Genomic DNA, 24,106 nt, shown 5'->3' on the forward strand with positions numbered 1-24,106 from the left:
ATTTGTTTTTTCTCATTTTGTCTCTCATAGTTGAGGTCTACCTATGATGTCAATTACAGACCTCTCTCATTTTTTTAAGTGGGAGAACTTGCACAATTGGTGACTGACTAAATACTTTTTTCCCCTACTGTATACATATGCAGCATTAAGTTGTCATATGTTTTTTTTTCTGCATATATTTTTAAACCATGTATCAAGAAGATTGTGTGAAAGCTCCGTAACACTTGATGTTGAAAAAAAGAAAATAGGGTTTTTGTTTTTTATCACAAGGCCTCAACATAAAATATGAAAAAAGTGAATGCACAGTAATGTCATATGATTTTTCAGAAACGTAAATAGTCTTTGGTGTGTGAAGACTGGAGCTTCCCTCTGTGGGATGCTGTGGTCCCTTATGTGCACACAGCCATGCCAATTGATACCACCTAATTTTCATTTAGTCATTAGAATTAGGTTTTGATATGCTTCAAATACAAGTATGGATATATTTTCTGAAAAGGGGGAAATAAAGTAATCCAGAGACATTTTGGAAGCAAGTGCTATAAACTGATAAGGTAAAGGTGCAACTCAACAAAAAGTGGTTTACTGATTGATGGTTAGATCGCATTAGGATAATTTGCATTATGTTACATTATCACTGGCACTTGCTAATTACATTTCGAAGGCTTTATCATTATTATTGTATTCGTTATTATAATGATTAAAAATAATAATAGTAATACATATAGCTGCACAACTTAACTATCGAAAGTTTAAAATATTGTTTCTAATTTAGTTTAAAATATTTCTGATGCATTTTCCAAAAAAAAAACATTAACAAAATCGTCATTATTATTATTATTATTATTATTATTATTATTAATAATAATTAATATTATTGTGATTAATAACAATACTACTATTACTACTGTAAATACTAAAAATACCATAATTAAATGAACTGATGTATAATATGATTATTTTTTGTTGTTTGGTGTCTAAGTTGTAGAGCTAGCGCTATAAGTACAGCTGTTTGGTTACTGAAGAAGCTGCCTCAAATGTGGCTCATTTGTTTTTGACCACTAATTACAACAGCAAATCTATAGAAACGACTATACTTCAACACAAGAGTATAAATATATTTGTTGTCTGTTTTTTTCGTAATAAAACCTTCAACGCCACGGTTATTTCTATGTTTACATATAGGATTTTGCAAAAGGCGTTTCAGTGTTGGCCCTTCTCACTTGCCGTCTGAAGGTGGAGCATCATGTGACAGCAGATTTGCGATAGACTTCCAGGAACGAACCAAAACAAACGCTGGAGAGGAGAAGAAGTGACAGAGCGACAACAAACTCATCCACCAGCCCTTTATTATACTGGGTTTCAGGGTTACAGCCTGGCTTACGGTGAGTGCTGGTATTTGAGTTACCGTGTGGTGGGCCTGTATTGTCCCGGGCAGGACAGAGCAGTTGCAGAGAGGCTGGTGAAACTGAAATGCAGTTGTTGACTGGACGCTCTCTGACCAACACGAATGATCTTAACCACAACCTTCACCTGTTACTGTAACACACTACACACTAATCCAAAAAAGAAAAAATAACAAAGACAGGCGACGAAGAGAGAGTCTAGTACAGAGCTAGCTAGCTAGCTGAACTGGCTGCGCTGGCTGAGAAGCTTTTGTCTTCTGTCAACATGTCGTTGCTGTCCATAAACAGATACAGGTAGCTAGCTATCTATCTTCAAACTGGTGGCTTACAGGAGAAGGCAACAGACTTTTACATTTATTCAAAGAGATTTTATTTAAAGTATTTCCACAACAAATTCCGGGATTATAAAAAAGATTGTCTTAGCTGACTTGATTATGTATATCTTATAAAACCTAACCTCTCTAAAATGCCTTTTGTTGTTTCTTAGGGCTGTGAATAACAGGAAATTACCTAAAATGAAGTGAAAAGATGATGGCTGAAGCAGTAAGACCTAAGAAGTCAAAGGCAAAGTCCTCTGGAAAGTCACAGGTAAGTTGTTTTGAAGCTCAGCTGAATTCATTATACTACACAAGCAGGAGTATCCTTTATTTTTTTCTCTGTTAGTCTCTCTTAAAGTATGTTAATCGAAAGTTCCTTTATTTTAATAAAAAAAAAAAAATCATTTCCTTCTATTACCCTTCTCCAGCTTTCATTTCTCACGCTCCTAGCTTAGGAATAACTGGGACAGTTTTGCACATATAGTTACTGAATAATGCATTTTCAGATATAATAAGCCTGGGAATTTATGGGGGTTAGTACCTTAGGGTTAGAACCTGTTAATGAGTTGCTTCCTCTCTCTTGTAATTATATATGTTTCATGATAGTTACTGGATAATAAGCCTTATTATAATATGATAGTTTGAAGGATTCATTTGTGTTCCTTTCTCCCTTAGGAAAGAAAGCAAAGACATGCTGATAGTACAAGGAAAACTGCTGGACCTGCAGTACTTTGCGTTTCTGTTCCTGAAGTCAGTGCTGAATTCACAGATGTTCCCCTTGGTCTTCCCATTGAGCTGCCAGCCTCTGTCCAGGAACCGGTTACCCTGCCCTCAGAAGATCAAAATGAAAAAGCAGAGAAGGACCAAAACAAACATAAGTTATGTGAAAGGACTCAGACTGCAGAGATACCCACTAGCATCGAAGACATGGAGCCCAAGTTGTTATTGCAAGACAGGCAGATTGAGTTGGACCAACCTTCTGTCACCTTTAAGCTGAGCCAGTGTGATCAGAAAGTCATTGACACTAAGGATGAGCCTTTTAATGTCTCTGCCATTTACCCTGCTCTGCCTTCTCTGTCTGTCGAAACTCAGCTCCTGGCTGACCCATCCTCCATCAACTCTGGATTACTGGAAGCGTCTGTTATGCCTTTAGTGGTTAAAGCAGCAAATGCGCCTGGAGAGGTAGGTCTGGCTCCAGCTGTTCTTCCCCTGGCTGACCAGGAGTCCTCACCCCCCAGCCTAGTTCCTGTGGAGCTAGCGGAGGCAGAAAGGACCCAGGAGAGGCTGTACCCAGAGCTTCCCCGAACATGCCAGACAGTCCAACCTTTCACCTTTGAACAGCTGAGGATGTGGGAGCCAGGTTCTTGGCTGGAGAATGTGGAGCTCCACGCTTCAGAGTTCCGGTCCCTGGCCCATCAGGAGGGCCACGAGCTGCATGAACTGCTGCTGAATTATTGGAGGTGCCGCAAACAGTTGAGCCAGGCGCAGGCCGAGCTTCAGGCAGCTAACTCCGACTGCAAAAGCGCGCAGAATCGCCTGTGGAGCTTCAGGGATGAGCAGCTTACGCTACAGGTTAGGAGCACTACAGGATCTTGCTTTTGAGGTCCACTTCCAATGTTTGTGTGGCTTAAATTCCAGAATTAGTAATCATTGGTTAATAATTTCTAAATAATTTTCTATAGTCTTTGCTCTCATCTGAAACACTCCTTAGAACTCCAGTATATATCCAATATCCAGATTTGGAGGAGCTAAATTGTGATGTAAATAACTAACAGTAAAGTGCTTTTGTTGACATTTGATTGTTGTGTCTCTTTAGGGTGTGTGTGCAGATCAGGTCAAGGTGTGTGGATACCATCGTTTTCAACAAGTGGTGTTGAATGAGGCAGTGGTAGCTGAACTGAGGCATCTCTTTGAGGCCAAAGCTGAGTTGCTCCATCAGACTGTAGCCCTGCACTCCTATACATCAGTACTCTCCCGCCTGCAAGTGGAGTCTTATCTCTACCGCCTGCTCAGCACAAACCCCATTACCAGGAGCGTGTCCATACAGGATGCAGGCCCAGGCAAGTCAATATTGACAGTGTTGAGCATGGGCAGTGATAGAGTCAACAGTTATTTAAACAGTACAGTACAAATCAAGACGAAACATTAAAGGATAAAAAAGTACAAGTTCAAGTTCAGGCTTTCAAAATATTTGCCTACCAGCGACAAAATTTTGGCAACTGTTGTCTGAGGGAGGGCAGCATTGTTGATTCTTGATAGTGCCATATATTCACAGTTGTTTTTTTTGTTTGTTTTGTTTTGTTTTGTTTTGTTTTTTTGCACGATATACCAGTAGCATAAACAGATTCTATAAATCTTTGCCCAAACCCTTATTAATGTTACTACTAACTAGACATAATCCTGGGGTCACTGAGATGGTTTTGTAATGTCCTTTCAATAGACATGTATGTACATTCCTTTTTCTAATTTGCTCAGAGTACATTGCGTGCAGTCATACATGGGTATGATCTATTAAAGATTTTTTGTTAATATCATGTGCCCCAACAGAAGCACACCTGGGATATGTTATTTCATATTTTTAAACAATCCTATTCTTCAATTATGAAACCCAGATCTTTCTCCCAAATGTTTTTCAAGCCGACAAATGAACATTTACATTTTGTAATGAGTTACCCTGCAGTGTTCTAATAAATGTTTTGTTTTTTTGAAAATGTATGTAAGATCTGTTTGCAGTTGTTGAAAGTATTTAACAACATCCTGTGCACAGCAATAAGAGAGCTGATTAAATCTCTGTTTAGAACAATTAGATGTTCTGATATATCTAAACTGAGCAGGTATGTCAGGGGTCAATAAGGACAGGAATTTTGGAATTCCAAGATAATGTTTTGCATCATGCCAGGCCAGGAATTTATTATGTACTACAAATTGTACATACTACTACATACGTCTGGTATATTTTTGTTGATTAAGTATATCACCAAATTAGGTATCTCTGCTTTACCTTTCTCCCTAGATTTCAGTAGTTTGTTGAATTTTAGTCTGGGTTTTTGTTGCACCACATGAATTTGGAAAGGCACTTATTCAGATAATTAAAAAGCACCACATTGGCAAATCTTGCTTTATCCTACAATTAAAAAAACTAAAACATTTACATCGTTTACACGAACAAATTGTTAAAGGAATGAGTTACAGAAATGCTGAGATATTTTAAACCCCCTGTGGCTATCCAGAAAGGGAAAATAACCAATATAGCTAGAAGAGTGGCTACCAATATACAGGGACACAAGTGTTGGGAGTTGGGAGGTGCTGAAATTAAAATAGAATGTAGCTATTCTGTATTTAGATATTTTTGTTGCCTTAACTTCTTTAAACTGTTCATTAACAGTTCATTAAACAGAAAGACCTTTAATATGCTACAGAGTGAATGATTTGGATTGCTCTTGGATTTCTAGGGACTCCCAAATCCCAGCCTTCATCTCTCCAACCACTAAAGGAATGCATCGGTGTGCTGTTCAGCTTCACTCGTCGAGTTCTAGATGATTCTCAGTTCCAGAATGACATTCATCTGTGGCTGCAAAAACTGGTAAAGGCCTTTAATTGACACATTGCGAAATATCTAGTAGACTTCTTTAGATGATTTGTTTGTGTTTAGCTAATGGCATTATTGTTTTTATCAACTTGTTACTTACTTACAGTGTCGTACTAAAGTCTGGGCATCCCTCGTAGAAGTCTGTTGAATAGTTAAGTGAGTAAAAGATTATTGGAGCCCCGAAAAGCATACAGTTAAATTATTTAATTAATTAATCCATTCATTAATGCATGAATTAATTGCAATAAACTTAATTCCAAATGCATTTTGGAAGAAAAAAAACTTTATACTGAGGAAGTTAAAATATGCCTTACTATGTGCAAACATATGTATGAAGGGGGAAAAAAGGGTATAGAATTTAAAGAACAGACCTTCAATTGCAAAACGCAGGGATGGATAAAACATCTTTCTGGGTTTGTGTTTCAGCCATTAGCACAAGCAGTGTTTCACTTGTAGAGGGAATAATGTATTCAATTAAATAACAGCCAATTCTAAAAGCACACGTTATACCACATCATTTTGGGACCCTTTTCTTTTTTTGTTAATTAATTAATTTATTTATTTATTTATATGTTTATTTATTTTTTAATAAGAATTAGAAACAGACAAAGACATGGGTTTAACTTGAGATTACAAGTAGGCTATGGTTGGGCATGGTGGGTAATTGCTGTTTTTTGAGGTCACAGTAAAAGGAATTCTCCTTCTATATTATTAGTATAGTATTATAAAGGCTGTTACACACTGAACGCAGTATAAGTAAACAACACAAAAATGCTATATATTTATATTTTGCATTTAGTAATTACTTAAATTAAAAATTAAATGCAATGGACTTTATTTCTTATTGTTTGGACTGAAAAAAAGGTCTTTAATGTATATGTTTTCTTGTTTTCTATGCAGGTGTCAGTACTGCATCGAGTAGGCTTAGCTGGAGACCATCTATACATCCTGAACCACCTGCTGTGCTGTCCTGCAGGAGTTGGGAAATGGGCTGTGCCCTTTCTTCAGGTAATGACAGTGTATATGTTGATCTGTGAATGTTATTTATATAATATACAGTCCAAACTAATGTCCAGAACTTTATGGTAGAGTTTAAAGTGTGAGTAAACTTTAATCTGCAAATGTTTTCACACACATACTCCTTGTAGCATTTAGGTACAACAAGTGATTTGTTCACCAAAAGCTATTTTATGCTGATCCACACCAGGCCAAGTTCCACACCAGGCTAGTGTGCCCACACAAGGTTGAAAATTCTGTTATGCTGCTTTATTAACTGCTTAAACTGATGATAGAATAAAGAGTATTTTATCCTTTGTTATGTAGCGGTAATGCTTCCACTGGTTTCCACTGTGATATCTTAAGCTGAAAAAAATCTTAATTGGCTGCTTTCTACCCTGCCTGCTTTTCCTATCAATTGATAGTTCAAAAAGCACTTAAGATCAGCCAATTGGTTTCTTTAGTTTGGCTCTGAAACTGAAGCTAATGTCTTGGTACTGTCATCAAATGCTTAACTAAAATAATTAGTTAAATAGTTTGCAGAAGTTTTCAACAATAAGATTTTCTAATACAGTTAAAGGATACATCCCTTATAGAATATGTATTCTACTATTGTTTTAACTGTCTGTTTCTCTTCTTAGATTAAGGTGCTGGATAACCCTTCTGGAGTTAATCATTTCATACAGGCGCTAGCTATTCTCATGTCTCCAGTGAGGTGAGGACCACTGCCTTCATAATGCAACAATTTTGCTTTCTCTATCAGTGTGTCTTTTACATTTTATCCCAAATAGACTTAAATTTGAAGTGAAATATATTTCATTTTGGTTGTTTTGTAGAATTTGTATTCAGAATATATAGATGTGTTTAAACAAATTATGTTGTTTTTTTTCTATTCTGTCGTGTTCATCCAGTTAATACAGTTTATACTGTTGAATATTGTCTGATGATGCATATCACACCAATATTTTTTTGAATTCAGGGACAGAGCAGACTTTCTTTGCCACATGAAGCCTAGTGATGTGAAAAGCAACAACAGCTATTCAGGACCTGCATCTGCCAACTGGACCCTGGTAGATGAGGGTGGAGAAGAGGTCAGTAGCTGGCTTTGTAACATTCTCTGATAATGTATAATTTAATCATTGTTTACCCTGTTGATGAAGAATTCTTAAAGGTTTAAGGTTATTCAATAAAAAATATCATGCAGATCATCTCACTAGAAAATAGTAAAAAATATTGCAAATTAGGTTTATTAGCAAAATGGACAAACTTTCCGTTGTTTGCAATAAACCAATCAAACAAATTAAATAGCTCTACATAACTTATATAATGAATAATGTCACCAAATTCAACACAAAATTCCACTCTTAATAATTACTGCAGTCTCCGAATTATTCACCGAAGATTTTCCTTGGGGTTCAAGTCAGGCGACTATTCCAGGACTTTCATACCTTCTTCTGAAACTAAGCTTTGGTGGACCTGTTGGAAAGTCCAATGATACCCAAGCTTCAGCTTCCTCACAGAAGGCATGACATTTTCTCCTAGGATTTTCTGATACTGGATTGAATCCATCTTTTCCTCCACATGCTACAGGTTTCCAAAACTAAATCAGCCCCAGAGCATCACAGAGCCATCTCTGTGCTTCACTGTAGGCAGGGCGTTCTTTTCAGTGTATGTTTTTATTTAGTTTTTTTCCACCTCCAGACATACTGCTGATCCATGGGCCCAGAAGTTTCTAGATTTGTTTCATCGCTCCACAGAACAGAATACCAAAACGTGTGGCATATTTATATTATTATATTATTTTATTTTTATTTTTATTTTATTAAGCAGATTGGAACTGACTGTTCTTGTGCTATTGGATTAGTAGAGATGTACAGGCATGGAGACGTTCTTAATATGCGCCTTACAGTGCAAACTGAAACCTCAGTGGCACTGCTGCCATCGAATATTGCGGCAAGATGTTTGTAGTTACGGGTTTTCGAACACCTGCCTCCTCTGAAATCTGGTGGCAGCCAGTGATTGCTTTTTATTTATTCTACGTCCAGGTAGTGTAGCCAGTGTTCATTTAACTTGGGAACTTGTGCCTTTGCTATCTCTTTTGCATCCTTTTCATTGTTTGTGTAGGGCAGTGATCTCTTCTCTAAACCTTTTCTGCTGATGTGTTCTATCTTAAGCACACCTGATGCAGCTAGAGGATTCTGTTAAGGTGCTTGAATAGTAGACTGCAGTAGTCATTGGTGGCATTTTGTGTTGAATTTATTGAAAGCACTTGTCATATTACTTAAAATATATACTATTTAAAAGGTTCTTGTTTGATTGGTTTATTGCAAACTGCTGAAAGGTTGTTCATTTTGCTAAGAAATATATTTTGCAATGGGTATATAAGTCTCAACTGTGTATAAGTCGTGTGTAGTACGTCCAGATTTGTGTTACCCTTTATATGGTCACTCTGGTTCAAAACATAAGGATCATACACTGACCATTCATTATCTCTATGTTCTCCGGAACCCAGAGCAGGGTTATAAACTACAAATGGACCGTAGAATCCCTGCTTTTCTAACAATATAACTTCTTCTAAACCATACAGAGTTTAAAACATCATAAGAATTTGGGATTCTCTTTCTTTGACTCAGACAGTAGGTGGTGTAGTGTGAATGACCCAGTGTACACCTGATCACTTAATTCGTCTTGAGTATCAGGATTATGTCTGCATAAAATCAAGCTACATAACAATGCTAGTGTAAATGCGTGCAGAACGCATTTAAAACTGACCCATTATAGCCACATTATAGCAGTGTAAATGCAACTGTACCTCAAAGGCACATTCAACAACCAAAACTCCTCTCGGTACAAACAAAACATTATTATTATTATTTATGCACAGTGAGCAAATTAGCATGTTCTGTCCCATGTATATAGCAATCAAAAATGAATGTTGCTTTTTTGTGTAAAATGAAAAAAGATTATACAGTGGGAGAAAAAAAGTATTTAGTCAGTCACCAATTGTGCAAGTTCTCCCACTTAAAAAGATGAGAGGCCTGTAATTGACATCATAGGTAGACCTCAACTATGAGAGACAAAATGAGAAAAACAATTCAGAAAATCACATTGTCTGATTTTTAAAGAATTTATTTGCAAATAATGGTGAAAAATAAGTATTTGGTCAATAACAAAAGTTCATCTCAATACTTTACTTTAATACTGTTATATATCCTTTGTTGGCAATGACAGAGGTCTAACGTTTTCTGTAGGTCTTCACAAGGTTGGCACACACCGTTGCTGGTATGTTGGCCCATTTCTCCATGCAGATCTCCTCTAGAGCAGTGACGTTTTGGGGCTGTCGGCGGGCAACACAGACTTTCAACTCCCTCCAAAGGTTTTCTATGGGGTTGAGATCTGGAGACTGGCTAGGCCACTCCAGGACTTTGAAATGCTTCTTACGAAGCCACTCCTTTGTTGCCCTGGCAGTGTGCTTGGGATCATTGTCATGCTGAAAGACCCAGCCATGTTTCATCTTCAATGCCCTTGCTGATGGAAGGAGGTTTGCACTCAAAATCTCACAATACATGGCCCCATTCATTCTTTCATGTACATGGACCAGTCGTCCTAGTCCCTTCGCAGAGAAACAGCCCCAAAGCATGATGTTGCCACCCCCATGCTTCACAGTTGGTATGGTGTTCTTTGGATGCAACTCAGCATTCACTCTCCTCCAAACACAACGAGTTGTGTTTGTACCAAACAGTTCTACTGACCATAAGACATTCTTCCAATACTCTTACGGAACATCCAAATGCTCTCTAGCAAACTTCAGATGGTCTTGTAGGTCTCTCATTTTCTGATCTTCCCAGCCTGGTGCAGGTCTAAAATTTTGTTTCTGGTGTCCTTTTACAGCTCTTTGGTCTTCACCATAGTGGAGTTTGGAATGTGACTGTTTGAGGTTGTGGGGAGGTGTCTTTTATACTGTTAACGAGTTCAAACAGGTGCCATTAATACAGGTAATGAGTGGAGGACAGAGAAGCCTCTTAAAGAAGAAGTTACAGGTCTGTGGCAGCCAGAAATCTTGCTTGTTTGCAGGTGACCAAATACTTATTTTCCACCATTATTTGCAAATACATTCTTAAAAAATCAGACAATGTGATTTTCTGAATTAGTTTTTTCTCATTTTGTCTCTCATAGTTGAGGTCTACCTATGATGTCAATTACAGGCCTCTCTCATTTTTTTAAGTGGGAGAACTTGCACAATTGGTGACTGACTAAATACTTTTTTTTCCCCACTGTAGATATGTTCTCTGTGGAACTGGAGGCGGAATCTCTTTTATGTACAGCAGTATTGGATTAAAATGCAATAAAAAGGATATAACAAAATACCTTTTTTTTTCCTTAATTCAGGATGAAGATCCAGAGACAAGCTGGCTGCTGCTATCGGAAGATGACCTCATTGCTCTGCTCTCTCAGTTTCCTTTTGATGAACTCTTTAAACACTTGCTGGGAATGTGTTCGAAAGGTGTGACCCTTGGATATTTTTTTGCATTAGAAGTCTTATTTATCTCTTGTGTATATCTTATTTACATGCTTTAATTTTGTATCTTTAGGCAACTACCAGCCTCAGGCCACCACCAGTCAGAAGATGATGAAGATATTTGCTTTTGCCTCTTCACTGGTTGAACTGCTGGCTGTTGGACTGCAAACTTACAACCGGGCACGCTACAGACAGTTTGTCAAGAGGATTGGCCACATGATCAGGTCAGCTGAGACCAAAAAATAATATTCTGTGTTATTGGACTCTAGGCCCTTCTAATAATCTGGATAAAGGGCGATCACGTGTAAACTGTAGGAGGGGAAATATTTTTAAGTCACATACTCCAGATATTTTATTAATTTTAGCATCTTTAACTGAACTCTTGTTCAGTTAAATGTTTTCAGTAATCTTAAGAATGATTATTTATAGTTATATCCGTGTCAAATCATATTAAAGCAATATAATTCATGTAGATTAATATGTAAAGTAGTGAGATAATGAGACAGATATGTGACGGCCTACATACTGGCCCTTTAATTTTTAGATCTTGAACAGTATTAGATATTTTGTTGCCCTTTGACAGAATTTACATGAACTTTCTTCTATGGAGCAGGATGACTCTGTGTTACGTGAGTGACCACTGGGCACAGTACATCAGTCTGACTGGGGTGAGTAGGACCACCATGCAGGAACAGTCCTTCTCCATGGAGAAACTGCAGGTGGAGTTCGACCATCTCTTCCTCCGTGCCGTCTTGCATGTCCTCAAGGCCAAAAGGTAATGTTTTTTTTTCCCCTTTTTGTGGCTTTTGCATGTGTTGTATCATTAATGTACATTAGAAACTTTTTTCCTAATTCAACTTTTACATGTAAATGTTCTATAAAGTTGTTTGTTTATGAAATTGAGCTGCATTGGAGCTATTGATTCAACTCACCAACTCCGGTAGTAATCCGGGTCAGATAGTAATCATCCTGTTTCTCTTTTATCACTTTGTCCAGGCTGGGCATCTGGCTTTTCATGTCAGAGATGCCTTATGGAACTCTGTCCAGTGCAATGCTCTGGAAGATCTTCTATATCATGCAGTGTGCTGAGACAGAAGGTCTAGACAGACTTGGCTGCAGTTTGAGTGTGGAGAATTGCATTCAGGGTCTTCGAGGTAAGACTGCACTACTGCCTGGGAATATCTTACAGGATAAAATCTTCTTTTGTCATACCTTTAGACCACAACTTATCATAACTTTATCCAATAAAATTGTTGAGTGAAAATAACCCAATAGACTGTTTTATAATTAAAAAAAATAATAACTTGAAACTTATGATCTAGCCCAAGAAATACAGTATATAAAACATTGTACAGTTTATAACATATATTTTTAATGAACTAAATTACCTACATGTTGCTTATAGAATCAGTGGAGGTGCACACATGACTGATCTTACACCTGCTGCTTAAATGTAACAGTGCAGTTCATTGTTCACTTTAGCCTGGATCAGGTTTAAGATTTTGTGAAGGCACATAGCCAATGACTTGGTGTTTACAGGGTTATGGAAAAAGATGCTTAATGGTGCTTTTTCCACTAATTCAAATCCCGAACTGCATACTGCATACTGCAGTTCGAGTAGCTGTAGAGTTTACAGTTTTGTTCAATGAGGACACACATGTGGTTAGTGACAGGCTGCTTTTAATGGACACTGGTGCCAAAACTGGGTTGTATTAACACGCTAGCCAGAACACTGCGCTAAAACGTTTTAATGCTGTATATGAAGCGTCTAAAAACTAGCCGCCTTTGACTAACGTTAGCAACACGATTAACTGCTGATTGCATCCAACACAGCCTTTAATTTTATTTGAACCTATTATCAACACAAAGGAGAACAGCGCAGAACCCTTGAGCAAAACAGAAATGATTTCTGTTTAGAATGAACCAAAATATATTTGGTTTGTAATACTTTGCCAAATCAGGTGTTATACCTGCCGTTACACTCCGCTCAACTCGCACGACTCACATAATAAATCCTTAATAACAGTTCCTATATTATTAGTTAAACTTGATTGCACTATTTACTGGAAACACATTTACTGTAAACATAGGAGCAGCGGTTGCTTGACTTAAGTGCCAAGTTCTGGCTTGTGATCTATTGTATTTATGCTATTTCCTACACAAACAAATGTGCTTGAGTGTGTGGCAGAGTAATTTGAAATGTTTTTTATCCAGTCAAGCTCAAAGTGCACGAGCACACACACTGGCACCGTCAACCAGTGCAAAAGCCCATTTGTGCAAGAAGTAAAACAAATAATGTTTAAATGATGCGTTGGCAGTGTTTTCTACCATTCAGCTCCCCATTAGGAGAAACCATTCAGAAGTTTACTTTTGTTGTACCGTCTTTTAAACCACATTTGCAATTTTTGCATGTGTATTTACAGAAATAAGAGTAGTCCAGTGTAGAGCAACATTGGTCTAGCATCTCCTATTCAAAATTAAAGAAGCAACCTTCAGATATCAGACTTTTCTTAGCAGACTGACTATCTAGGGTCAGTGATAATTTAATTCTACTTTTACTAAACTCTAAATGTAAGTGTGTATGTTTTGTGCTATGCAATATGGTAATGCAATATTGAAATGAAAGTATGTTCAAAAATGAAACTAGTAACTTTTGCTATACTTGTGTGTAATGTGTCTGCCTCTGTCTAGAACCAAGTCACCAAGAAAGGTTTAAGGATTGGTTGTCCGAGATAAACAGTTCAGATGGAATTTGCCTGCTGACAACATTTGCTCACATGGCACAGCCCAAACGCACCGATGCAGACCCGGAGTTTGTCAGGACCATTGTGCTGGAGATTTACGAGGTGATTTAGTGAGCTATTCAACCTGACATTCAGCCTGACATATACCAAACAGCAATGTCTGCATTCTTTCTGCAATGTCTTTTTTATCCTCTTTTATCCTTTCCGATTAACATTAACCATTTTTGCAATGTGAAGAAATTTTGCCCATAGTCCAAATTGTAAATATTATTTACTCTTTCATCTTTTTCTGTTATTAAACATGGCACAAGATGGTAGCTAGTGTGTTATGTGTATCTTATATGAAGCTCACCAAGACTAATTCAGTGTTATTGTACTTCTCAGGTGTCCTATGTCTGCATGGCCACACGAGAGATCTTCTCCAAAGTGGGGAGAGAGTTACTGGCTGCAATAGCAGCAGCCCACCCACACATCATCTCTGTGCTGTTGGAGAGACTGAGAGAGACCATTGAGAAAGTTGGCATGGTGGGTCATTTTTAACCCCTTAAAGCAACATTGTGCACTATTTAACAGCTTCAGGACCTTTGTAATGCTCTGCTTCACTGACTGTAATACAGGGAAAACGCTTAGTAAATACTAAGAACGGCTATAATGTGGGCTACGGTAAACTCCTTTAAACATGAAATCTGCATTGTGCAATATTTTTTTATAAACATTAAACAGTGTTTTAAAGGTCCGTAATAGTCATTGTTAGAAGACATTGCTAAAGTGCAATTGTGCATAAACAATGTTTGCTTATGAAGCAAATTCAACTTTTTCTACATTACACACTGCATTGTGACTGTCACACTGATCAGTATTGAGTAGGTCCTCCTTGTGCCACCACAATAGATCTGACCATTTGAAGCATGGACTCCACAAGACCTCTGAAGGCACTTTGTAATATCTGGCACCAGGATGTTAGCAACAGATCCTTTAAGTCTTGTAATTGTGAGGTGTGGCCTCTATGGATCACATCAATGGGCATTAGGTGCCTATGACCCTGACTACAATTCACATTTGTATTTACTGACCACTGTGTACCAGAAACCCTCCCACAAGACCTGCCTGATGTTTTTTGGATAGCCATCATAATTTGGTCCCAGATTTTTCTGCCTGCATGTTTTTCCTGCATCTTCCTAAAACTGACTGTTCACTTTCGGCCTAATATATCCTTCCCCTTGACAGATGCCATTGTAGATAAAGTGTTTTTCACTTCCCCTGTCAGTTTTCACTTTTCAATATTGGCATCAACCCGCTTTCCCTATTAATCCGCTCAAGGATGTGCAGCACAGCAAACATTACAAAAATGTGCTTTTGCTGTTACAGAGTTGCTTTGCTGTTGCATTATATTTCCAGCTGTGGGGTCTCTAAATCTTGGGCAATGCTGCATAAAAGAATCAGAATGTGTCTGAAACACTTTCTGCAACATTCAAATTTGCTTTAACGTTTATATTGTTTGTGTCATCCCAGGTGTCATTGTACCTGTTTAAGGAGCTGCCCCTGCATTTTTGGAGCCCTAGCGCAGAGGAGGTTGGAGTTATTCGAAGCTGGCTGCTGGATTACGACTTGTCTACAGTAGAGAACAAGCTGGCCTGCATTATCCTGGAAGGCCTCAACTGGGGATTTCTATCGGTGAGTGGGAATGTTACAGTTAATTGAACAAAGAGTGCTTATTCTAGCTCCATTGCAACTCAAAAAAGAAACCATGGAAAAAATATCAACCTCTCTGTGATGGAAACAGGCTTTGTTTTTGATGTTATGCAAGACCTTGAAAGAGGAACTCCTGGTGACAGAAGATACTGTGTTGATCTTATGACTAGCTGATTATATGACTTCATAACTATGACTACATACGCTAATAATCTTTATTCTGTGTTTTTTCTTTAGAGTGGTTGTCTTGTCCTGCCAGCTGCATTGCACAGTGAAGTGGCATTGTTGGTGGTAGAGGCCTATCAGAAGTACCTCACAGATAAGCCCTACGCTGGCATCATCTCAGAAGGCATCAAACAGGTTCTGTTGATATTATTAGTAGTATTAGACATCACAAGGAGAGTTTTATTATAAAAAGTCTCATATGTTCATACATATATTTGTAGTTATCCAATATGTATATTTGAATAAAACATTATTTATTAATATTGTGACCAACGCAGCTGACAACCATTTGAATAACATTGTTTTTCACTTGCTAAGTCTGTGTCCTCCCTTAGTTGCTTGCTGTCACATGTATCTGTCACATAGACATAAGATGCATCTTTTTAACCACACACACACACACACACAATTGCAAATATAAACAAGAGCTGTGGACTCCAGGAAACTGTATAATGCCTAAGGGGGTTGTCCATTAAAAAAAAGGAAACCTCTGAAATGGATGTTTATGCTGGTTTTACACTGCCTTGTCCAGGACCATCCTGTTTACAAACCTGTTGACCAAACCTGTTCTTTCGACCAATTGTGATTATAGTAAAGTGATAGTCTGTGGTAGAATTGCCTAAATGTGCAGCAGTTTATCTGGCAAGACAATCAGAATGGATATATCAATTAAATTTAAGGCAAGAGTAAAATTTGATTTGAAATGTACAAAATCCAAAATACCTCTTTTTCTCACTCTCACCCCCCCCCTCCCTTTCTTAGGTATCTTATCTGGCCAACATAATGCGACTGGGGCAGACTCCAGAGATGTCCTTTAACCAATGGGCCTGGGACCTAGCGCTGCGTCTCAAGCTCCACACCAATGAGAGGAATCCACAGGACTCATGGTGCCCGCTGCCTTCCTCCTCTGGTCCCGCTGTACCTGAGGTCACAGACACTCCTACCATGCACCCGGTGCTCAAAGCTGTTAAAACTGGCATCCCCATTGGCTGCTTCCTGGCCCTTGACATGACCACCATCGGACACAGGTTCAGAAATCAACAGCAAATTAAAGTTTTTGCTTTGTTACAAAGAGTTTAAAACCGATGCACGGTATCCAAAGTTTCTTCAGTTTTGCACTGAAGCTGCAAAGCTAATCTAGCTAACATGCAATGGGAATTTGCCACCGTAAATCTTCACACACTTGCCTCAAACTGCATTGAGTCAATCTTCATGATTTCTGGCGGGATAACGGTTACTTTTTTCTCTTAATGTAGTTTGGAGAGGTTCTGCAGTGAAGGCATTCCTCTGCTGAAGATCTTGGTTCAATCTCGCCACCTCAAAGCTGTGGTCCACGTGCTGGAAAACATTCTGCCACTGGCCTACCACTGCCAGTTCTATCTGCTCAAGAATGAACAGTTAAGCACTATTCATCATCAAATATATTTCAAATACCAACGTTTTTGTTTTATTTTTTGACATGGATGCTGTTTGTAGTTGCCATAGGCCAGGCTGTGCTTGTACATTTACCTCACATTTACATCCTGCATCACAATCTTCATATCAAACATTCAGTTCTGTTTTTGCCAAAAGTCTGTCTGCATTCCTGTGCATTCTATCATCTCTAAGCCTTCTGCCAAATAAGTAAAATGTAAGAAGTGGTAGACAGTACAGATGGGGTGACACCAGACCATTCAGTAAGAGAGCTTACAAGTACAGCGTGATAATAGCTTAAATGAATGCACAATGACATGGTACAATTTTTTATTTTTATTTTGTTGGACTTTTAAGACAGCAGTGATGGTGAAACAGCATCATATCTGTTTCAGAATTGTGAAACAGCATGCTCTAGTATGTGATCTGACGTTTTCACAAGTTTAAGTGCTGTTATATCTGATAGTTTTATTTTAATGCTTGCTTACAGAGGTACATTACAAATGCCTTCATATCCATTCTTATTGTGTTCATACCTTTTAGGTTCCTGAACTGTATCCAGCTTTTTTTACAGCTGGACAGTGGAGCACCACAGGGTGTGACCCAACAGGTCACACACAAGGTGGCCCAACATCTCATAGGGCCCTCTAGCTGTGAGAACATCAAACTCTTGAACAGTGTGATCCAGGTAAGACTTCATATTCTTTCTAGCTTTTTTTCCTCATTCATCAAAGAGCTAAATATTTTTCAAATGGAGTAGGTAAGTCAGATGGTTTCAGATGGTCCTGTGAAAGAAGTCTCTCTTTGTCCCTGCTCCAGGTCCACATTCTAGAGAGCTCCCGGATTGGCCGTGTTGGAGCAGTAGCCGTTCTGGAGTTCTGGCTGCACGTTTTAACTGAGCAGAACCTTTGGTACAGAGACCGAACTGTTCTGTACCTTCTGGACCATCTATGCCGAGCTGCTTTTCTCCACCAGCAGGAAGAGTGTCTTCATAAACTCTTCTACCAACAGCATAAGGTGACACATACTACAGCACAGCACGGAAGGCATCAAACATTTTAAAAACAACACACACACACCCCAAATGCTTAATTTTTTACTTAATTTTCACTACAGAATGCACTTGGTTACCATGGAGACAGAGGCCTGTTGTCCTCTTTCATGGGATGGATTGTAGCAGGAAACATCACCCCTTCCTTCATTGAAGGCCATGCTCTAACTAGTGAGGTGTGTTGGACTGGGAAGTGTGTTGAAACATTTCTTTTTTCCAGTGCTTTTCTTCAAGCTTTGCAGTGATGGACTACTGTCTGTATTAAACAGATAACAAAGAAATGTCATATAGTGAGGTTTTAAGGTATTTTAATAAATTCATACCACTGTTCTAAACTCTTGTCACTGTTTATTTTCAGGTGTGGTTTGCTTGGTTAGTTTTAAACATGGAGTCTATCTTTGAGGAGGATTCTCAATTGCGGCGCTGTGTGGAGCATGAGCTCCTCTCTAACCCAGCCCTCACCCCAGACCAGGCTCTAAAGGTATTTAGATTTACTGTGTTTTGTCTTTCTCCCTTTTCTAGCTATGCATTAGCCAAAAACTCAGATTAGAAATTAAAATATTAATTAATTAGTATTTGTATTTTAAAGACTGAAACTGGATCATTAATTGTCACAATCTTCTGACCATGTAATTACTTACTTTATCTAGGAATCAGTATAATGTAAACGTATGTGTCTTATGAAAACAAAAGACTGTCAGGAGTAGTTTTTAGAGGTAAGAGGGCAGTTTTGAGTAATGTTTGTTTATTTCAGCTCAGTCTGTCTCTTCGTACTTTAAACACATACAGTTATAAATAACAAAAATGATGAATTGTTCAAAGTATTTATAGGATAATTAAACAACAGTTAAAATCATCATTTTCTATCATTGGTCTGCTGGTTTGATGGTTGTATGGGACTTCCAGCCATGTAAAATCTATCATTATGGTCGAGGCTGATAAATTGTTCATGCATCATTTATGTTATTTGCCTTATCTTGTAATGCCCCTCAAAGTGTGGAAATGCCTAGACTTTCTGAAGGCTAAATATATATCTTTTTCTTTAAATTGTACATTAAAGACTAACCATATTTGTTCACAGTAAAATAGCATCACAAAGCTAACTATTTGTGATATTTGTGACTCTGCTACTGCTATTTGAAACTACAATTTGGTGTGATATCAACACTCATCATCACAAAACCTGTTTTGTATACCAAAGAAGATAAAAAAAAGCTTGTGTTTTTTTTTTGTTTGTTTGTTTGTTTTTATTTTTGTTTTTTTTTGTATTTTCTTCATCAGAAGGCTCAGGTGCGCTTGAAGCTGCATGTGGTACCCTCCCTGCAGAGGCTGATGGTGTATCGATGGGCTCAGCAGGCCCTGGCCACACCAGCAGATCACCCACTGTTGCCTCTCATCTGGCAAAAGTTCCTGCAGCTCTACCTCCGCCAGCCTGGGCCTGAGTTTGGGTAGGTTTCAATATGGCTGTTGCGACAAATCCAAAGTATGTCATTCCTTGATGCAAAATGTATTTTATTTTTCACTTTTTAACCTAATTTGAGTCTGGCAGTTCATATTTACAGTGGTACAAAATTTCATGATGACCAATAGAAATAATCTTAAATGACTTGGGGTCAAATATTATTCATTATTTACTTTCATTAAAAGTTTTTACTTTTCACATCATGTAAATAACAACTGCTAGTTTTTAATTGAGTGAAAACCAGCTGTATTTCGGCTGTAAGCTTTTATTATATCTAAACTACATAAGAAACTCCAGTGAAAGTATAGACCTATCTTGGCAGATTGAGTTAAGGAGTATGATTCAATGTCTCTGAAGTGTCACTGCATGTTCACTACAAATCTTCTCAATGCATTTAGGCTGGAAGCTAAAGGTTGCATTGGGAAGCGCTACTTCCACAGTGCCGCCCATATTACCCTGCTCAAAGATCTCAGGCAGCGGCTAGTGGAGGTTTGTGACTTTCACCACGCAGCTGGTAAGGCCCTTAAAGTGCCAAGCCCATCAAGTGACGTAGCCAGTGAGGGGGAAAATACCCCTGCAACCCCTATAACCCAATACTTGACCTCTCCTGAGCTGCACGTCGAAGTAGTTAGGTATGTCAATATGTTGAACACAATGCAACCATATGACAGAAAGTTGGAAAGTCTAGAATTTAATCTTCACTTCTCTTTAGGTAGAAACAGTCAAACCAGAAGGTCTTCACACCCCTTTCACTTTCTTCACATTTTGTTACATTACACACTTATTCTTAAATCATTTGAGTTTGCTGCTCAGTGACATTCACAAACTTTCTCTGAAGCCACTCCTTTGTTCTCTTGGCTGTGTGCTTTGGTCATTGTCATGTTTGAAGGTAAACCTTCAGTTTGAGGCCCAGCGCGATCTGGAGCAGGTTTTCTTTAAGAATCTATACTTAGCTGCATTCATCTTTGCCTCTTTCTAGACTAGTCGTTTGCTTTCACATGCACTGTCAACTGTGGGACTTTATATAAGCAGGTATTGGCAATCCCCAATCATGTCCAATCAATTGAATTAACCACAGTTAAGTTGTAGAAATATCTCAAGCAGTATCAGTGGAAACAAAATGACCTCATAACAAAAAAAAAACCTCTGCTTACAAATGTTGTGCACACATATTTTACATTTTATTTTCACTTTGAATTTAATTTGTCACAAAATAGCCCACAATGACAATCTATTGTAGAATTAATCTGTAACATAATAAAACAATGAGAAGGTAAATGGGGTTCAGACTTTCTGGCTTGACTGTACATGTTCCTAGCTTTGTAATTAAGGTTGTTCAGCCTATGCTTTGACAGGTAATGTAGAATTATCTTATCATAGTGACAGATCATTTGAAAAATATTTAAAAGAAGCCAGATTATCTGCTAATGAGAAATGAATTGCATTATTTCTTATACTTAATAATATGCTGTGGTGTTTGAACTATTTGCTGCGTTACTAGCAGGGTTATAGTGTGCCACTGATTTACTGCACTGTGCACTGTTTTTGCTAGACTTTTCAGTGCCTTTGCAATGTGGATGGATGATGAGAACCTACAGAAACAGGAAGTCTACTTGCCCTCATTACCAAAGCAGTATGATGCCCATCGGCTGGCCAAAATCATGCAGGGCCAGCAGGTAAGATTCCTCCAGAGGATTTCTGTCTGTAATCGAAACAATACTTGCTTCAGTCGTAGCATTTCCTATACATGATGCTAACTGGCCCATTCAGCTGTTCAATAATGCACAAAATACATTGTTCATTGTATTTTGTGCATTATTGAATAATGTTCAAAAATACCAAACCCAGAGTAGGGATACTCTACTCCCAGGCTTGGGAACTACTACATTAATGGCAATCTACAATATTCCACTTAACAATTTGTAACTTTTGTCAAATATCCGTCAGCTGAGATTGTTTGCCCATTTGCACTTCATATAGCCGTGTGTATAGTTTTATGTTGCACCATGGTCCTGGATATTTCACTTTTCTGTGTATTTGAATATGGATGAAACAAAACCACTTGAGCAACTGAAACTTGAACTGGAACTAGAAGCTGAGAGTATCCTACAAGAGTTGATTTCATGGAACTTCATTAACCATATTGATGTGCATCTTATAATATGCTTTAGGAGCTGTGGATGGAGTATGTGGACATTGAGCGAGTGCAGTATGAGCTTAATGAAGTTCTTGGTCTGTGGGGAAAGGTCAAAAGTGAGCCTTCATTCTCCCAGAGCAGCACCAACTCCATCTTCACTGACTTTATCAATCCACATGCTGGTTTGTACACCTCTATTTTGTATCTTAGTTTTATTTAATGGTTTTATTTATATAACTTTTTGGACAAATGCTTGAAATATCCCATATTAGATCTTTTTGCATGTGATAAATGAGAATCAGGCTCATTGTGTCTTACAGTAGTCTTGGTTCTACTGTGGAGATCATACTTTTCTCACATTTCTCTGTCGGTTCCCTATAGCAAGAGAGCGTATCCTTACCAACCTGAGGAAACATGATGCTCCCCAGGGAGTGCTGTTACTGGTACCTATGAAGGCCCCAGTGCCTGATATTCCCACAGGATGCCTGTCTGATGAGCAAACATCTGCTGCTCTCATTCAGGCGGATCTCGCCAAGCTACAGCACCAGGCCAAGTGAGATGGATAATGAAATAAAACCTGGCTTTTTATTCAGTTATTTGAAAGACTTCACTTACTACTCTAAATTATTTGGCACATTAAACGAATACCTACATTGCATGTTCATATAATATGTAAGCTTAGTCATTGTAGGTGTAAAACCTATTGTTTGCCAGAATTGGAATGGACTTATTTACAATATTTTTTAGACAGTTTAGGTTAAATCCCTAATCTGGGTTTTACCTGTTTCTCAGGCTGGCTGCAGTGCGAGAGACACAGCAGGTGGCACTGGACAGCGAGCTGTTGGAGGTTTTGCCTCATCTTTACACCAACCGTGAGGAGCAGCTCTCCATGCAGCTGGAGTGCAAAGGCAAAGGAGGCCAGTCATGTCAAGGCCCTGCACATATAACTGTTAAGGTGGGTATATGCAAATGGTTGCTGTCACATGTCAAAACATAGCAAAACCTCATGACTTTTTTTTTTCCATATTTTATTGTCTTGCATTATTTGCAAATGCCAGCTGCCCTTTTTGTTGCAGTAAAACATGCTTTCCTACCACAGTCACAGTATATACAAGGAGAATAATTCAAGTCAGATTATTGGGACAAGATTTTCACCAGTAGCTCACCATGATTTCTCTCATCTGTTCTTCCAACCTTATCTTCTGTCTTGTTGTTTTTTTTTATGTGCTCTAGTATGCAGGCATGCAGAAACTAGAGCCAGTCCAGAATCAGATCCATTCCCTGAAGAATGACATCAAGCAGCTACAGGCAGATGCCATTAAACCTCCTTCCCAAAGCTTAGCTGAGGCTGCGGTGCATACAGAGAATTTCATCACGTTAGTACCCATCTGGGCTTTTTCTCTTCTCTTTCAGAACAGTGCATTGCTCTTCAGGATGGCTGCAGTTTTCTGAATTGAATGGAATTGTATTAAACGGAACTGAACTGAACTGAACAAACAGCAAATTATCTCAATGAATATCAATGTGTCTATGTATTTATGTTTCCCCTTCTGGTGTCTGTGATGTTAGGCAGTACGTTTTGATGAATTGCTTTTTCACTGTCCGTTAACCTTCCTGTCATCTATAAACCTGCCTGTAATTATTCATTCCTGTTGTATATTTTTTCCTTCCTAGGACCTTAGTTAATGCCTACAAGTTACACCCTTCACCAGCCACCCAGAAGGTGGGAATTTCAGCGTTTTATCATATTGTGTCTTTTGTTTGTGAAGACACCCAGAGACACCCACCCACTCGACAGTTCTTCACCTCCTGTGTAGAGATTTTGGGACAGGTACATCTAGAGACTTGTTCATTATGGTATATTATTTTATTTTCAGAGTAATGTGTAAAGTTTTGTATGGGTATTCTAAGTATTCTAACTTCAATATTACAGATAATGTAATTAGAATGAGATCACTAAGGGTGATCGAATAGTTAAGATGTCATTGCAGTCACTCTTTGTCTACGATCACAACCAACTGTGTGACCTTAATGGCTTGAAGGAATTATAATTACAAAATATAACCCTGAAACTAAAACTGGCTGTTGGCTGTCTTATCACAATAATTGCTAGAAAATCTGTCTAAATTCTGGCAGTGCAATTGTGAATGGCAGCAATTTTATTACCAAAAATGTACAAATGTCTCATATATAAACCATGTAAATAATTCTGCCTGCAGGTATTCATCCGAGACATGCAGACAGAATGCAAACGCATGCTAAAGACCATCCTGCTGAACCGCCGCCTGTGCAACCTGCTGTCTCCCTACTTCACTCCTAATGCCTCACCTTCTGAACTGGTTGCTCTGTACGAGGAGGTGGTGACTGCGCTTCATGCAGACAGTGGAGACGTCATCTTCATGCTCCTCACCAAAGTAAGTTACTTAAGTTCGTTTTACTAGGATAGAAGGTAGAATAGGTATCTGCTTTGTTTTTAACATGACATAGTTTACATGTTGTTCTCCTGGTCCCAGACTTAATCAGCCAAGACAAGAAGTTTGATATCTGTTATGTACACT

General features: G+C 38.3%; 1 protein-coding gene across 3 annotated transcripts in view; it reads left to right on the forward strand.

The window, feature by feature from the left end:
* The first annotated feature begins 1,242 nt into the window (after positions 1–1,242).
* The window catches only part of epg5 (ectopic P-granules autophagy protein 5 homolog (C. elegans)), a 35,656-nt gene continuing 12,792 nt past the window's right edge, over positions 1,243–24,106 (forward strand). For all 3 annotated transcript variants that reach the window (XM_072664533.1, XM_072664534.1, XM_072664535.1), the window contains exons 1-31: positions 1,243–1,382; positions 1,891–1,991; positions 2,396–3,292; positions 3,537–3,780; positions 5,173–5,303; positions 6,210–6,317; positions 6,947–7,020; positions 7,285–7,396; positions 10,695–10,809; positions 10,898–11,048; positions 11,438–11,599; positions 11,821–11,978; positions 13,516–13,670; positions 13,953–14,093; positions 15,081–15,242; positions 15,498–15,620; positions 16,248–16,513; positions 16,742–16,882; positions 17,442–17,586; positions 17,718–17,915; positions 18,015–18,125; positions 18,308–18,430; positions 19,231–19,397; positions 19,810–20,043; positions 20,964–21,087; positions 21,583–21,730; positions 21,930–22,101; positions 22,341–22,503; positions 22,782–22,924; positions 23,223–23,379; positions 23,768–23,962. In XM_072664533.1, coding sequence (XP_072520634.1) covers positions 1,932–1,991; positions 2,396–3,292; positions 3,537–3,780; positions 5,173–5,303; positions 6,210–6,317; positions 6,947–7,020; positions 7,285–7,396; positions 10,695–10,809; positions 10,898–11,048; positions 11,438–11,599; positions 11,821–11,978; positions 13,516–13,670; positions 13,953–14,093; positions 15,081–15,242; positions 15,498–15,620; positions 16,248–16,513; positions 16,742–16,882; positions 17,442–17,586; positions 17,718–17,915; positions 18,015–18,125; positions 18,308–18,430; positions 19,231–19,397; positions 19,810–20,043; positions 20,964–21,087; positions 21,583–21,730; positions 21,930–22,101; positions 22,341–22,503; positions 22,782–22,924; positions 23,223–23,379; positions 23,768–23,962 — 5,280 coding nt within the window. In that variant the 5' untranslated portion in view covers positions 1,243–1,382; positions 1,891–1,931. The remainder of the gene's footprint in view (positions 1,383–1,890; positions 1,992–2,395; positions 3,293–3,536; positions 3,781–5,172; positions 5,304–6,209; positions 6,318–6,946; positions 7,021–7,284; positions 7,397–10,694; positions 10,810–10,897; positions 11,049–11,437; positions 11,600–11,820; positions 11,979–13,515; positions 13,671–13,952; positions 14,094–15,080; positions 15,243–15,497; positions 15,621–16,247; positions 16,514–16,741; positions 16,883–17,441; positions 17,587–17,717; positions 17,916–18,014; positions 18,126–18,307; positions 18,431–19,230; positions 19,398–19,809; positions 20,044–20,963; positions 21,088–21,582; positions 21,731–21,929; positions 22,102–22,340; positions 22,504–22,781; positions 22,925–23,222; positions 23,380–23,767; positions 23,963–24,106) is intronic.

This window comes from Salminus brasiliensis, chromosome 20 (assembly GCF_030463535.1).
Source record: "Salminus brasiliensis chromosome 20, fSalBra1.hap2, whole genome shotgun sequence".
Classification (NCBI taxonomy): Eukaryota; Metazoa; Chordata; class Actinopteri; order Characiformes; family Bryconidae; genus Salminus; species Salminus brasiliensis.